The 12,558-nt window shown below is 39.7% G+C and overlaps 1 protein-coding gene across 5 annotated transcripts in view; it reads right to left on the reverse strand.

The window, feature by feature from the left end:
- Positions 1-4,877: 4,877 nt before the first annotated feature.
- Positions 4,878-12,558, reverse strand: part of ARHGAP15 (Rho GTPase activating protein 15) — a 469,173-nt gene continuing 461,492 nt past the window's right edge. For all 5 annotated transcript variants that reach the window (XM_030580810.1, XM_030580811.1, XM_030580807.1 and 2 more), the window contains one exon: positions 4,878-6,164. In XM_030580810.1, the coding sequence (XP_030436670.1) occupies positions 5,981-6,164 (184 nt within the window). In that variant the 3' untranslated portion in view covers positions 4,878-5,980. The remainder of the gene's footprint in view (positions 6,165-12,558) is intronic.

Raw genomic sequence — 12,558 nt, forward strand, 5'->3', positions numbered from 1 at the left:
AGGTCGACTTACCCCCATAGTGTAGACCAGGCCTAGAGACAGATCCAAAAAGGTATTGAGCTCAATGGCAGTTAAGTACCTAAATACCTTTGATGATCTGTAGCTTCAGTTCCACTTCTGTAAAGAGGAGGGTAATAGTATTTCAGAGGGGGGTTGTGAGCCTGATAAATACATTCAAGATTGTGAGGTACTTAGAGCCCACGGCAAAGGGGCCATATGACATATAAGTGCCATAGATGGGTACTGGGTGATTGCTTTTCTTATCCAAGGGTAATTATTTGCTATCATTCTTAGGAGATCAGGCCACTCACACTTTACATTGTAACAAATCTGTGGCAAACTAAGAGTTTATGGCTATTGCTGTGCTTCACATTAGGGAAGAATTCACTGGAAGACTTGTGAGGGTAGAACACAGACCCCTACTGCTTGACCTAACAGGGAATCTTCCTTAGATATTAGCAGGAAAGGACGAGACACACAACTGATTCCATCTACAGAGGGCAGAGCTCTATGCACGCACCAGCCAGGTCGTGACAGCATTATTTACAACCTTTTATATTACTGCATATTCAAACAAGGAGTGTTGGAGCTGGATGTATATTAGCAAATGGCACACACATTATTATTAATACACTGCTACCTCGATATAACACCACTTGATATAACATAAATTTGGATATAATGCAGTAAAGCAGTGCTCCGGGGGGCGGAGGGCTGCGTACTCCAGTGGATCAAAGCAAGTTCAATATAACACAGTTTCACCTATAACACGGTAAGATTTTTTGGCTCTCAAGGACAGCATTATATCAAGGTAGAGGTGTACTTATTTTAAAATGATGCCTGCCCCATGGTGCTTACAAATTCATTTCACATCTAATATTACAAGAGGCATGGCAAGACCGTGGAAGGAGTAGGGAAGGAGCGGATCTGCAGGTGGGATTTAGAGGATGAGACGGATTGGCTTTGTGAATCAGCTCAAGAAGTGTGTTCCATGTGTAGGTACATCATGGAAAAAACACTGAGTTTGTTATGGGAAAAGTGGCAAACCAGGGACCACTGGTGAACAGAGCAAGCAGGGAGGTGATGGGATGAGACTATATCTGTTAAGCAGTGAGGAGCAATGTTGTGTAGGGCCTTGATGACATGATTTATGAGTAGAAAGTCAAGAAAACTAGTGTAATCTAATAAGTTTTATACGAGAAAAATCTTTTTTCCTCCTTGAAGTTTAGAGAAAGGACCAATACGAGAGTGGAGGCAAAAGGGATTTGTTATTCTCTTTTGAGGATCCCAAAAGTGGAAGGAAGAATTGAAATGTACCATACATGCTGATATATTCTAAATAAACAGTTTCCACTCAGGATAAAGACCTAGCTGTGGGCAGCTCAATGCACAGTAGCAGGCAAAAGCCAAGAAGATATTTGGCTATGTTAAGAAAAGGAAAGAGCATAATACTGAAAATATTATAGTGCCATTACATAAATGTATGGGATGTACTCACCTCAAGTATTGTGGGTTTTGTTCACCACATTTCATAAAAGATATAGTGGAAATAGAGCAGGTACAGTGAAAGGCAGTGAAAATTATTTGCGGCTTGGAAAATCTTCCATATGAGGGGAGATTAAATAGATTAGGACTATTTAGTTTAGAGAAGAGAAGACATGATAGAGGTATATAAAACAATGAATTGTACAGAGGAGTTCAGTCAGCCACTCCTATTTAGTCTTTCTCATAAATCAAGAAAAAGAGGAAGGACACACAGTGAAACTAAAAGCCAAAGAAATTAATACTGCTATGATACAAGTAAAATACTTTCTTACAGGGTGCATAATTAACCTCCGGAACTTCCAGATATCACTGAGACAAAGAACATAGTAGGATTAAAAATGTATTATAGTCTTCTATGGATAATAACAGTTACAGTAGGATAAAAATGTGTATGGGATGAAAGCCACTAATTGCCTGGCTTGGGAAGAAACATCCCCTATATTTGCGTAGCTGAAGTTGCGTATCCTAGGTCGGAACCCCCTCACCCCTAGTGTACACCAGGGCTCACTCTGCATGTGTACTATGCTTAGCCACTGTAGTGCCAATAAGGCTTTTAATATTATGTAGAATATAGTTCTAGTTTTCTAGGCAGAGTTGGTCGTGCCTCCTGTAGTTAAGGTTGCACCACACTTTCCATTTTTCTGGTTTTCAGGGGCTTATAAGTTTGCCAAACTTGAACCATTTGGGCTGGCATTTTTCCATGCTGGGTTTCTGCTTCAGACTGAATTTTTTTTGGACAAGTTTAGCAAAAAAAAATGGTGCAGCTGTTTCTCTAAATGAGGCCAGGGGAAAATATGTTGTTTTGTTCATATTTAAAAATTCTTATATGGTTCACTGAGAAGTATTAGCACATGTCATATTTTGGAGAAGGGACTTGAGATATACCTTGGTGTCATTGATGTGCCTTTTGCTATCTCGTGAAAAATTCATCAAATTTGGCTAAGTTATGGGCATCTGAAAATCTCAATTTGCACATGCTCACTAGCCACTTTCTACAATTTGACAGCTCCAACCTGTGGCTGCAGAGCTGAGCAGCTGCTCTTTCTGGTTGCTGGCAGAGGGCGCGGAGAGGGCACAGTGGTTCTAGTTATACTAACTGAGGGCAGGGAGACTGTCTCTCCCACGCTTTCAGTGCTGCTCCTGCTCCTGTCCAGGCAAAAAGGAAGAGGAGGAACAAACTGATGGGATACACTAACAGAGTGGTAAGGCGCTAGGTCTGTGGGGGTGGGGATAGGGCACTCTATGACAAGGCTCTGCACAGGATGCAGCTGCTCTTGCGGTGAATTGGGGGCATGTAGTAAATGATCCAGGGTCCATAGGCTGCGAACTAATTGATAAACTTAACCCTCTGAATGCCTTGGAATGAACAGGATATCTCTTGTGAAGGAATCTCTGGCTTTGTTGATGCATGGAATACCCATACAGACCAGCTGGAATATGTTGCCTGCTCTGCAGCTAGTTTAATAGGAAATTTAACAACAAATGACAAAATGTATTTATAAAAGGGAAAAAAAAAGACACTCATGTTCTTCATTCTTAGAAATTTACTTGGGTTCGCTGATCTTCCTATAAGCCATGGTAGTCACAGTACAAAGGCTGCTGTGTTTGGCTGCCTTGCTATCCCAGGATGCTCTCTACAGAAAAAATCCTGTTGACAGCCTTCCTGGAGAAATATTAAGGCCTCTGCTCTTTATCCTTCTTCACTTCTTTGATGCTTTTGACACTGCTGATTATACTCTTCTGCTTATTCTTTTGACTGCCTTTTTCTGTGGATGGGCTCATTCTGGAAGAAAGAATTTCATTCTCTTGGGCCAGCTGCAGAGAAAGCTCTGTCAGGCGTGAATTTGACTCTTGCGTTATACTTGGGGAAGTCTGTGGTCTGAGAGAGAGTGGTCTGTAGATAGCATGTCATTCAGGGTCTAAAAGATCAGAATTGAGATCTTGTACGTGACCTGATAGCCAGTGTGCAGCACAGAGAACAGTGATGTGGTTCTAGGGATCAGGGTCTTTCAGGGGCCAGGCTGCTGCATTGGAAAACCATCCCCAGTTTGCCACTTCCTTGCACCTTGTGTAGTCACTTAGTCATAGTAAAGGTTAGTGAAAAGTGGGTCTCACATGCTGCCAAATCAGAGGGACTTTGTATCCACTTACACGGTGTTAAACAACAGCGCAAGGAGCAAAGCAGTGGAGAAATAGGCCCAATGAATTGTTGTAATCCAGCCTGGAGGACATGAAGATCTAGATCATTGTGGCCAAATCATAAGAGGACAGTGTTTGCTCCAGCCTGCTGGCCAGCCACTGATGAGAAGGTGTTTTGAAAGCTGTAGCCATATCTATCCAGGAGTCCTTTTAGGACTACAAAGCTGTGACCTTACTTGATTAATTGAGAACAAACTCCTTCAATAGAGGGTGAAGTCAGAGTTGTCATCATCACTTCCAACATTCTTCTCTTTGCACTGTTATCTCTGTGTTGCTGGTTTCAGCAACAGCAGCTTTTCATCCTGAGGAGCTGCTTTCAAGTAGGTATGGGGCTATGGAGCTGAGTGTTTGAGTGTGGTTGGCTTTTGAGTCAATAATTTCCCCCAGTGGATTCATGTGGTTGTTAAATGGGATGGGGAATAAAAATGGAATCATGTGCAAGCTCTAATAGGAAGAGATAGACTCTGCTCTATTCAGATACTAAAGGGTTGGGACCCAGATGAGTAGTTACACAGATAGCGCTGCAGACATTACAGTGCTATTTTTTAAGTCAGGAATCAACAAATGTGCAGACTTCACATCTACACAGTTAAGGGAAACCTCTATGCTCCAGGGAAAGCTTTTGTTTGTATTTTTAAGAATAACTTCTTCTGACTCTTACAGGCTCCAAGTAACATATGAACATTTCACTGCCAATAATACTGGGAATTACTTCAGTGACTGTGAACACTCATGGGGCTGTAATGTGAATGGTGTTTATTAAGGAATACACTGAGTTTCTGACCATCATTCTTCCAGTCCTATAAACAGTATCTGGTACGTTGCTGTGCTTATTTAATGATGCAGCACCATCATTATACATTTATTCTCATAGATGATCACTCGAAGGCGCAACCCCTTCTGCTTAACAACTTGGCATTTTGTAAAATGCTGTTGAACAAAGCCAGCATAATTCCTGACCTGTTAAGGGTGATCCTTGAGACATATCTCTCATGAACAGCAGATCTATGCATTAATCCTGTGTTTTGGGGTCTTTAATTGCTTTAAATATTTGCTTCTAGATCTTTGTTTCGCACATTTTATTTACATAGTTTATTTTTCATTTTATGAAAAATCGATAACCAGACAGACTCTTTACCACACTGGATTAGTTTTATTTATTCTCTTTGAACTTGATTAAAAAGCTGTTAAACATAAGTGTACATTTTATCAGCAGAATACTTTTACAAAACAGGGTAGAAGATGTTTATAGCTGGAAACATACATTTCAAAATAAAACAATATTTGATATATTCTAGACAGTTACCCTTTTGTTTATCCATGACAACTGAAACTAACCATCAAATGCATAAATTGATTCAAGTCTAGCCAAGTAATCCTAAGGGCATATAAAAAGGCTTTTTTTAAAAGTTCTTTCTAGATGAATTTAATGTAGTTCACCAATAAAGCATCCTCAGGAGCATAATAAAAATTCTGCATAACATGACATAGCTAGGGAACGAGGGAAGATGTACAATGCGATGAAGAATCAAAATGGAAGTTACATTAAAAATGAGCAGTCATGCAATTTCTAAATTCCAAGTACAGCATTTAAGGACAAAATGTTTAGGCTTTAACTTTGTGTCTAATTTTTTAGACAGAATGTTTATAATACTGCAATAAGTGCAGCTTGCTCTCTTTCTCTTTCTTTAAACATATTCATTGGAAACTGTTTTGAACTGTCACTTTTACTCGGGGAAAAATTACTATTCAACATGTCTCCATAACTTTCACTGTAAATCAAAGGGAAAAGGTATGTTATATTTACACCCAAAATTGGTTATGAATGATAAAACATGTCTGTTTCAATTTCATTGCTTTTAATATATTTTTAAAACCATTAACCTGCATTACTGTTTATCTTGTTGTGCCATTGTATATGCTGGTAAGCAACACTTCCTATGTTTTTGACCATATTCGTATACCCATCTTGAAAATAATGGGATGAAAAATGAGCCCTGGAGTTGTAGCAGAATGAAACTCTCAAACGGTTAATGTAGAATACATATAGCAAATGTTGACAGTGTTTTTTATTCCAATGTTTGAAAATTAAACACAAAATCATCATTAAGTTTTCACAAAATGAGGCATCTGTCACTTGAAAGAAAAAGAAATATTTCAGAAATATGTTTACAGAAATGTAAAAATATTAGACATCAAGACAGATGTGAACATTTTCAATAACAGGCCCTGTCTGTCAGTCTTCCTCAGAGCTGAAGATCTTATTGTACTCACTTAACATAAGTTCAACTATCTGGTTTTGGTACAGCATGTGTACTGCCATGTTCCCTGTCTCCTTTTCAGGTCTAAGGAGTGTTGGTCCAAATACAATTCCTAAGCTTTGTGTTGTCATAAGATTCACGGATTCCTTGGCTGCTATCCTGTTGACAAAAGGAAAGAGTTGGTTAAAGATGAGGGATGTCAAAGGAGGCACTGTTGCATTTGAAGCAGAGAAACACATTTTATTGATTCTTCTATCAGTAATGCTTATTTGGTTAAATTATATATATAAAAATAATAAAAAAGGAAAAAAAGAAAAGAAAAAAGTGGGGAGAGAACAGGAGTTCTCTCTGGCAATATGACAAATGATTAAAGCAATTTTATGTGTAGACAGCAAAACCTTTATTGAGTTGCGATCTAGGGCCTGAATTTCAGTGTTCAGGTAGGAGTGCACAATTACACAACTACTTTATGTAGTCCTTTTATTTTTTGTTTGTGTGCACTCATGGCTGGATGCACACTATCCCATTATGTGCATTTAGACACTGGGAATGAATATCAGGCCCTGAGGGTTGGGAAACAGTCAGATTTGTTGGGAGGCTCCTGGAAGGAACCTACCTACTTCTGTTAGCACAAGTTCCTGTACTGGTGCAATGTTGGTGTGCATGGAAAAATTAAATGAAAGACCACATGAAATTTTGCCACTTCTGCCAATCTCAACCTAGTTAGTGCAGGAATGAAAAGATACTTTGAGAAGAAGGGTAAAATATATCAGTATGTGTGAAATGTCTATCCTGACATAAGGCTTCCTAAAAGAAAGTAAGACCCTACATCTTAATTAAAGGCTTTGGAAAATAATGCTCAGGATTACAGCATTAGACATACTGGTTTTCCATATAATTTATGAAGCTGTTTGCTACAATATTAATATTAAATGTTGATAATCATGCATCCTTACAGAGAAGACCTTAAGAATCAGGAAGTCTGATTTAAGAACAACACAGATTTAGTGGATAAAGTTTAGGTCGCCATTTCTGAAAATTTGGTTCACTGGGCCAGATCCTCACATGATGCAAATTAGCATAGTTCCACATCACTCAGTGGATTTACACCACTTGGCGACTTGGCCTATAATCTTGAAAAATACTATTTAGTCAGAGAATGAAATAATAGTCTTTTAAAGAACTGCTTAAGAACTGTAACTTACACTAGGGGTCAGCCCCAAAGCCCAATGAGGTTAATGGAAAGACTCCAATTGACTTCAGTGGGCTTTGGAACAGTCCTTATGAAAGCAAAACTCCAGCATGTCTGATATTCTTTCCTGGAGAACCTCAGTGAATAGAAATCTGTTTTCTTTAAAAATATGTAAAATGTAGTACAGTGGAAAGAGTCTAATATATGCGTTTTTAATAGAATAAATTATAGTCAGCCCCTACCCACGAATGCAGACTAAAGGTGCCTTCAAAACTTAACTCTGCACTGATCTGCTTTTCATTTATGAACACTTAACAACAGAATAGTTTTAAGACTTTTTGTCATTCTGAAAGAAGTGGCTTAAGAATCAGAGTAAACATTTTGGGGAAAAAGTACTGTCTAGTACTGTTTCATTCTCTCTCTTTCCTTCTTCATCAGACATATCTTTTAAAAATACTAAAAATTAAAAAAGCACAAATTCTTCTGTTTCTAAATACTTTTTGCAGAACCTACAGTAAGCTACGCTAACGGTGGCAAAAGCTGCATGAGACATCATCTATTCCATCCCTTAGAGAAAGATTTCTCTCCTGTTAGTGGGTGGGTCATGCAGTGAAGACTATTTTGTAGTGGAACCCTGCCAATCTTGTAGTTTACCACATTCCCTAAACACAAACACTCATTTAAGGTTTTTTGCATGTATAAATAGGAAACATTACTGTAGTTCTGTCTCATATGTGTAGCTGTGGTGTCCATTACACAAAGCACTCTCCATATGGCACTAATCAGAACATCTTATTAGTTTCTTAAAGTATAACATCTTTATTATAAATGAAAAAAGAATACATTATATTTTCCACTATGGCAATGTTAACATAGCATTGTTCTTCTCAGGGAGGGGTTAGGAATGTCTCAGAAGTTAGGAAGAAAAACTACTTGTAATAGCTTTGGTGCCAATTGAGTGAGTATGAGCATCTGATCACTGTCATACAATTTATCGTAGTTATTTATTGCTACAAATAGTTTTTTTCCTAATACCACTCAAGCAGTTATCAGGTGATTCATAAGGCCCTGATCCTACAAAGATTTATTTGTTCATGTGCTTAACTTTAAGCACATGAATAGTCCCAATGACTTCATCTGGACTGTTCATATGATTAAAAATTATATGCATAAGTAATCTTTGCAAGATCAGTGTATGCAACATTATATTAGCAAATATATGAGGATCCATTTCACCCAGGAAAACGTCATGTGCAATACGCCTATTGTATATATTTTGAGGGGTAAGCATTCTAGTGCTTACTGTGGTTATCGAGTAAGATGATATGCTTATTATTAAAATATGAAATCATCCCGCAAATATGCAAAGCTAAACACTAATGTTCACATGAAGGAACAAGCTACAATATTGGCTTCTAACCTAGTAAATTTCTAAGCCAATTATTATTTCTTAAGTGCCAACATTGTTTTATGCTGTAAGACATGAAAAGCCAGAGCCAGATCCTTGGCCTCAAGGAAGTTACTTTGCACCATTCTGGCAGGCTGCCATCCTTGTGGGAGCAAAGGGGTGAGGTAAGATGTGAGAAGAATCAAGAGCAGAATTCTAGGCAGGGATAGAGATGTGCAGAGTCTCTATAGCAAGGACAAGAATTTTACATGTGCTTTGACAGGTTAGTGGTAGCCAGGGTAGAGATTTGAGCAGGGAGTAACACATTCCAAGTCATGGGCAAGGAAGATGATTTTGACTGGACTTGGAGGGAGTGAGATAGCAAGTGGAGCAGTAAAGAGGGAGTGAATGAGAGGATAAATGGGGTTGGGGAGGGGATCAGAGAGTGACAGTAAATAAGTGGAGTTGAGTCAACAGTGGTGATGAGGTGACTGAAGTGCATGAGTTGTGTGGAATGACAGAGGCTAAATGTGGTGGGCAGGCCAAGGAGCTGGGGCGGATGAATAGGAGGATGAGTGTCAGGATGAGGGGTAAGTGATGAGGCATCACCATGTGATGTGACTATCACCAATAGTGTCCGAAGAGAAAAAGTTTGAGGTAAAGAGGAAACTGAGTAGTTATTTGAAGAGAGTGAGAGTTGAGCTGAGCTAGGAATGGGGTTGAAGAAAATATCTAGTTGCCTGGGAGGAAAGAGAATGGTAGGGAGAAGACAATGGCATGAAAAGAAAAGAAGAAGACCACAAGCCCAATCACTCAACGTTATTTAAGCACCTAACTCCAATTGATATCAAATACTTTTGAGGACCTGGGCTTTATGGCCTAATCCAAAGCCTAGTGTAGCCATTGGAAAGACTTTCACTGATTTGCAATGGGCTTTAAATCAGACATGTAGGTTATTGGGAGAGGTAACTCAGGGCTAGATCCACAAAAGGGATTTGGGCACCTAACTTCTACTTAGGTGCTTAAATCTTCAAAACCCTGGTAATTCTGTAAGCACCTAAAGTCACTTGGTGCCAAAATTTCCGTTAATATAGTCCCCAGGGTGTCTACTGAGCATGTGCACTTCCAGATAAATTCTGATGGTGGAGTGCCTAGCTCACATCTAAGCCCTAGTGGGATCCCTAATCTAGGCATTGCCCTGCCTTCTTCCCTGGGAGCCCAATCCGGTAGGTATGCTCAGAGGCCGCCTACCAGATTGGACCTTGCACCAACAAGTGTGGATGGAGACGGAGCTGGAACTCCCCTTATAACCTTTCGTCCAGTGGTTAGACCACTTACCCAGCATATCCCAGCCTCTGACCAATGTGGAGCAGTAACTTGAAGACAGGTCTCCCTCAGGGGAAGCAAGTGCCCTAATCACTGGGCTATAGGATATAATAGGAAGAGCTCTTTGAACCTCTACTATTGAAGCTGTTCTATATGGTATAAAATACTTAACAATTCAATGGACAGAGAGATGAACTTGGGTCTTCCACAGCCCAGAGCAGTGTCCTAACCACTGGGTTTTAGAGCCATTCTTACTTTTTCTCTGGCTCAATGAATAATTTAATTAGTCATACAAAGTGGAACACCTTCAAAAGTGCCCTACCCCAGGGTACCCTGTAACCCAAAGCTAAGACACTCACCTGTAATGTGGAAGACCTATGTTCAACACAGACATGGGAGGCAGGGGAAATCTGATCTCAGGTAGCTCACATCCTCAGTGAGTGCTCTAACCACTGGGCTAAAGGATATAAAGGGTAAAACACCCCACTCCCCTTTTTTGCAAAAAAGGGCTTGGACAGCTGACTTCAGGAGCGGGTTCACAGCTGGGAATCCTGAGTGGTGACAGGCATCTCTCTCTGACCTGGACTTAGGTGCCTAAGTCTCTTTGACAGGCAAGGCTTAGGTCACACCCCTCTCCTCGGCATTTGCTTTTGACTACCTGAGATGGTTTCCTGCTCAGAGTGCTAGCTTTTGTGAATCCCATTCTTAGCCACCTAACTCTCCCCATGAATTGTATAGGTGCTTGGGCCTCAGTCCCTTTTGTCTCTCTAGCCCTGAATATTTAAGTACTGCTCCTTCCCTGGCTCAGTCCCCACATGGCATCAGCCTGCAGTTGCAGACCACCACATAGGGGATAGTATATTGCAGCCTCTTAAGGTGTGTAGTAGCAGAAGTGCTGCCTCCAAATGCCCAGGAAGGAACACTTTTTCTCTAAGGCAGAATGATTCCCTGGGCTCTTCCTGGGCCACATCCCTGAACATAAAGATCCGTTTAAGGCCTACATAAATAACTAGTGGTGTCATAATCTTAAGGTCCGGTGGACAGGGGCACTGGACCACACATCAGGCGACTTGAGTTTTATTTCAAACTCTCTCATAGACCTGCTGTGGGACCTTGGGCAAGTCACTTTACCTCTCTGAATCTCTTTCCCTGCCCATGGTTTGTCTGTCTTGCCTCTGTAGATTGTAAGTTCAGTCATTGTGGATAGTTTTCCAAGAATAGTCTGCAGCAATAAAATAAATCTAACAGAATGTTGGGAACCATTAGGAAATGGCTAGATAATAAGAAAGAAAATGTTATAATGCCACTTCATAAAGCCATAGTAAGCCCACACCTGAAATACTGTGTGCAGTTCTGGTCACCCCAATTCATAAAAGATATATCAGAATCGGAAAAGGTACAGAAAAGGTCAACAAAAATGACTAGGGGCATGGAACATCTTCCATCTGAGGAGAGATTAAAAAGACTGGGTCTGTTCATCTCACAGATAAAGAAGAGGGATATGATAGAATGATGTGGAGAAAATGAATGGAGAAGCGTTATTTACCCCTTCACATAACAAACGAACTGGGGTAGCAGGTTTGCAACAAACATAAGGAAGTCCTGCTTCATGCAACACACAGTCAACTCGTGGAACTTATTGCCAGGGGATGTTGTGAAGGCCAAAAATATTAATGGGTTCAAAACAGAATTAACTAAGTTCATGGAGGATAGGACCATCAATAGCTATTACCCAAGATGGGTAGGGACACAACCCCATGATCTGGGTGTCCCTAAACTTCTGACTGCCAGAAGCTGAGACTGGATGACAGGGGATGGATCACTGGATTTTTGTTCTGTTCTATTCATTCCCTCTGAAGCATCTGGCACTGGCAACTGTCAGAAGACAGGATACTGGACTAGCTGACCCATTGGTCTGATCCAGTATGGCCATTCTTATGTGCTTTGGGGCAGTGACTGTCTCTCACTATGTTTGTGTACAAAATATGGCACAGGCAGCATTCATTTTAGATGGACCTCTCAGCACTAATGTAAGATTAATGAATAATAAAATCTGAAGTAGAAACTTTTTTTGTATAATAGTGGCTGTATTGCTGACTTGTGAATATCATCACCAAAAATACAAACTACTTTTCAGCCTGGTCTGAGGTATAAACAATTGTAAATTGTTTAAATGGTCTGATATAAACTAGACCCAGAGAAAAAGTAACTCTTATTTGAAAGGCAATTTTAAATGCTATTTAATTCAGTACAATCTGAGGAAACTAATTGTCTTGTAGCTTTATACCTTTTTCTTTCAAAATAAAAATTATTAATCAATGAAATTATGGTTGCTGTATTGTATCCACAGTGTAAATTACTCCTGTAGTTGTGAAGTGAAATTCAGTTTATTAAAAAAAAAAAGGTAAAATGGGCAAGAATTCATTTTTTGCAAGAGCAGAAAACATGATATACAGCCGACAACATAAAAAGGGAAAGGAAATGCCAGAGCTACTTTTTGTCAAGCCCAAATGGAAGGAGCAATGATCCATCCATTTAAGATTATTTTAGAAACAATCTATAATCCAGTGCTACAGATGTTGGAACCTCGTCAAAAAAATTTTTGAGCCTTATGCTGTGCTAGGTTTTTTTCCCTCTAAAAAGTCAGC

Source organism: Gopherus evgoodei, chromosome 11 (genome assembly GCF_007399415.2).
Source record: "Gopherus evgoodei ecotype Sinaloan lineage chromosome 11, rGopEvg1_v1.p, whole genome shotgun sequence".
Lineage (NCBI taxonomy): Eukaryota > Metazoa > Chordata > Testudines > Testudinidae > Gopherus > Gopherus evgoodei.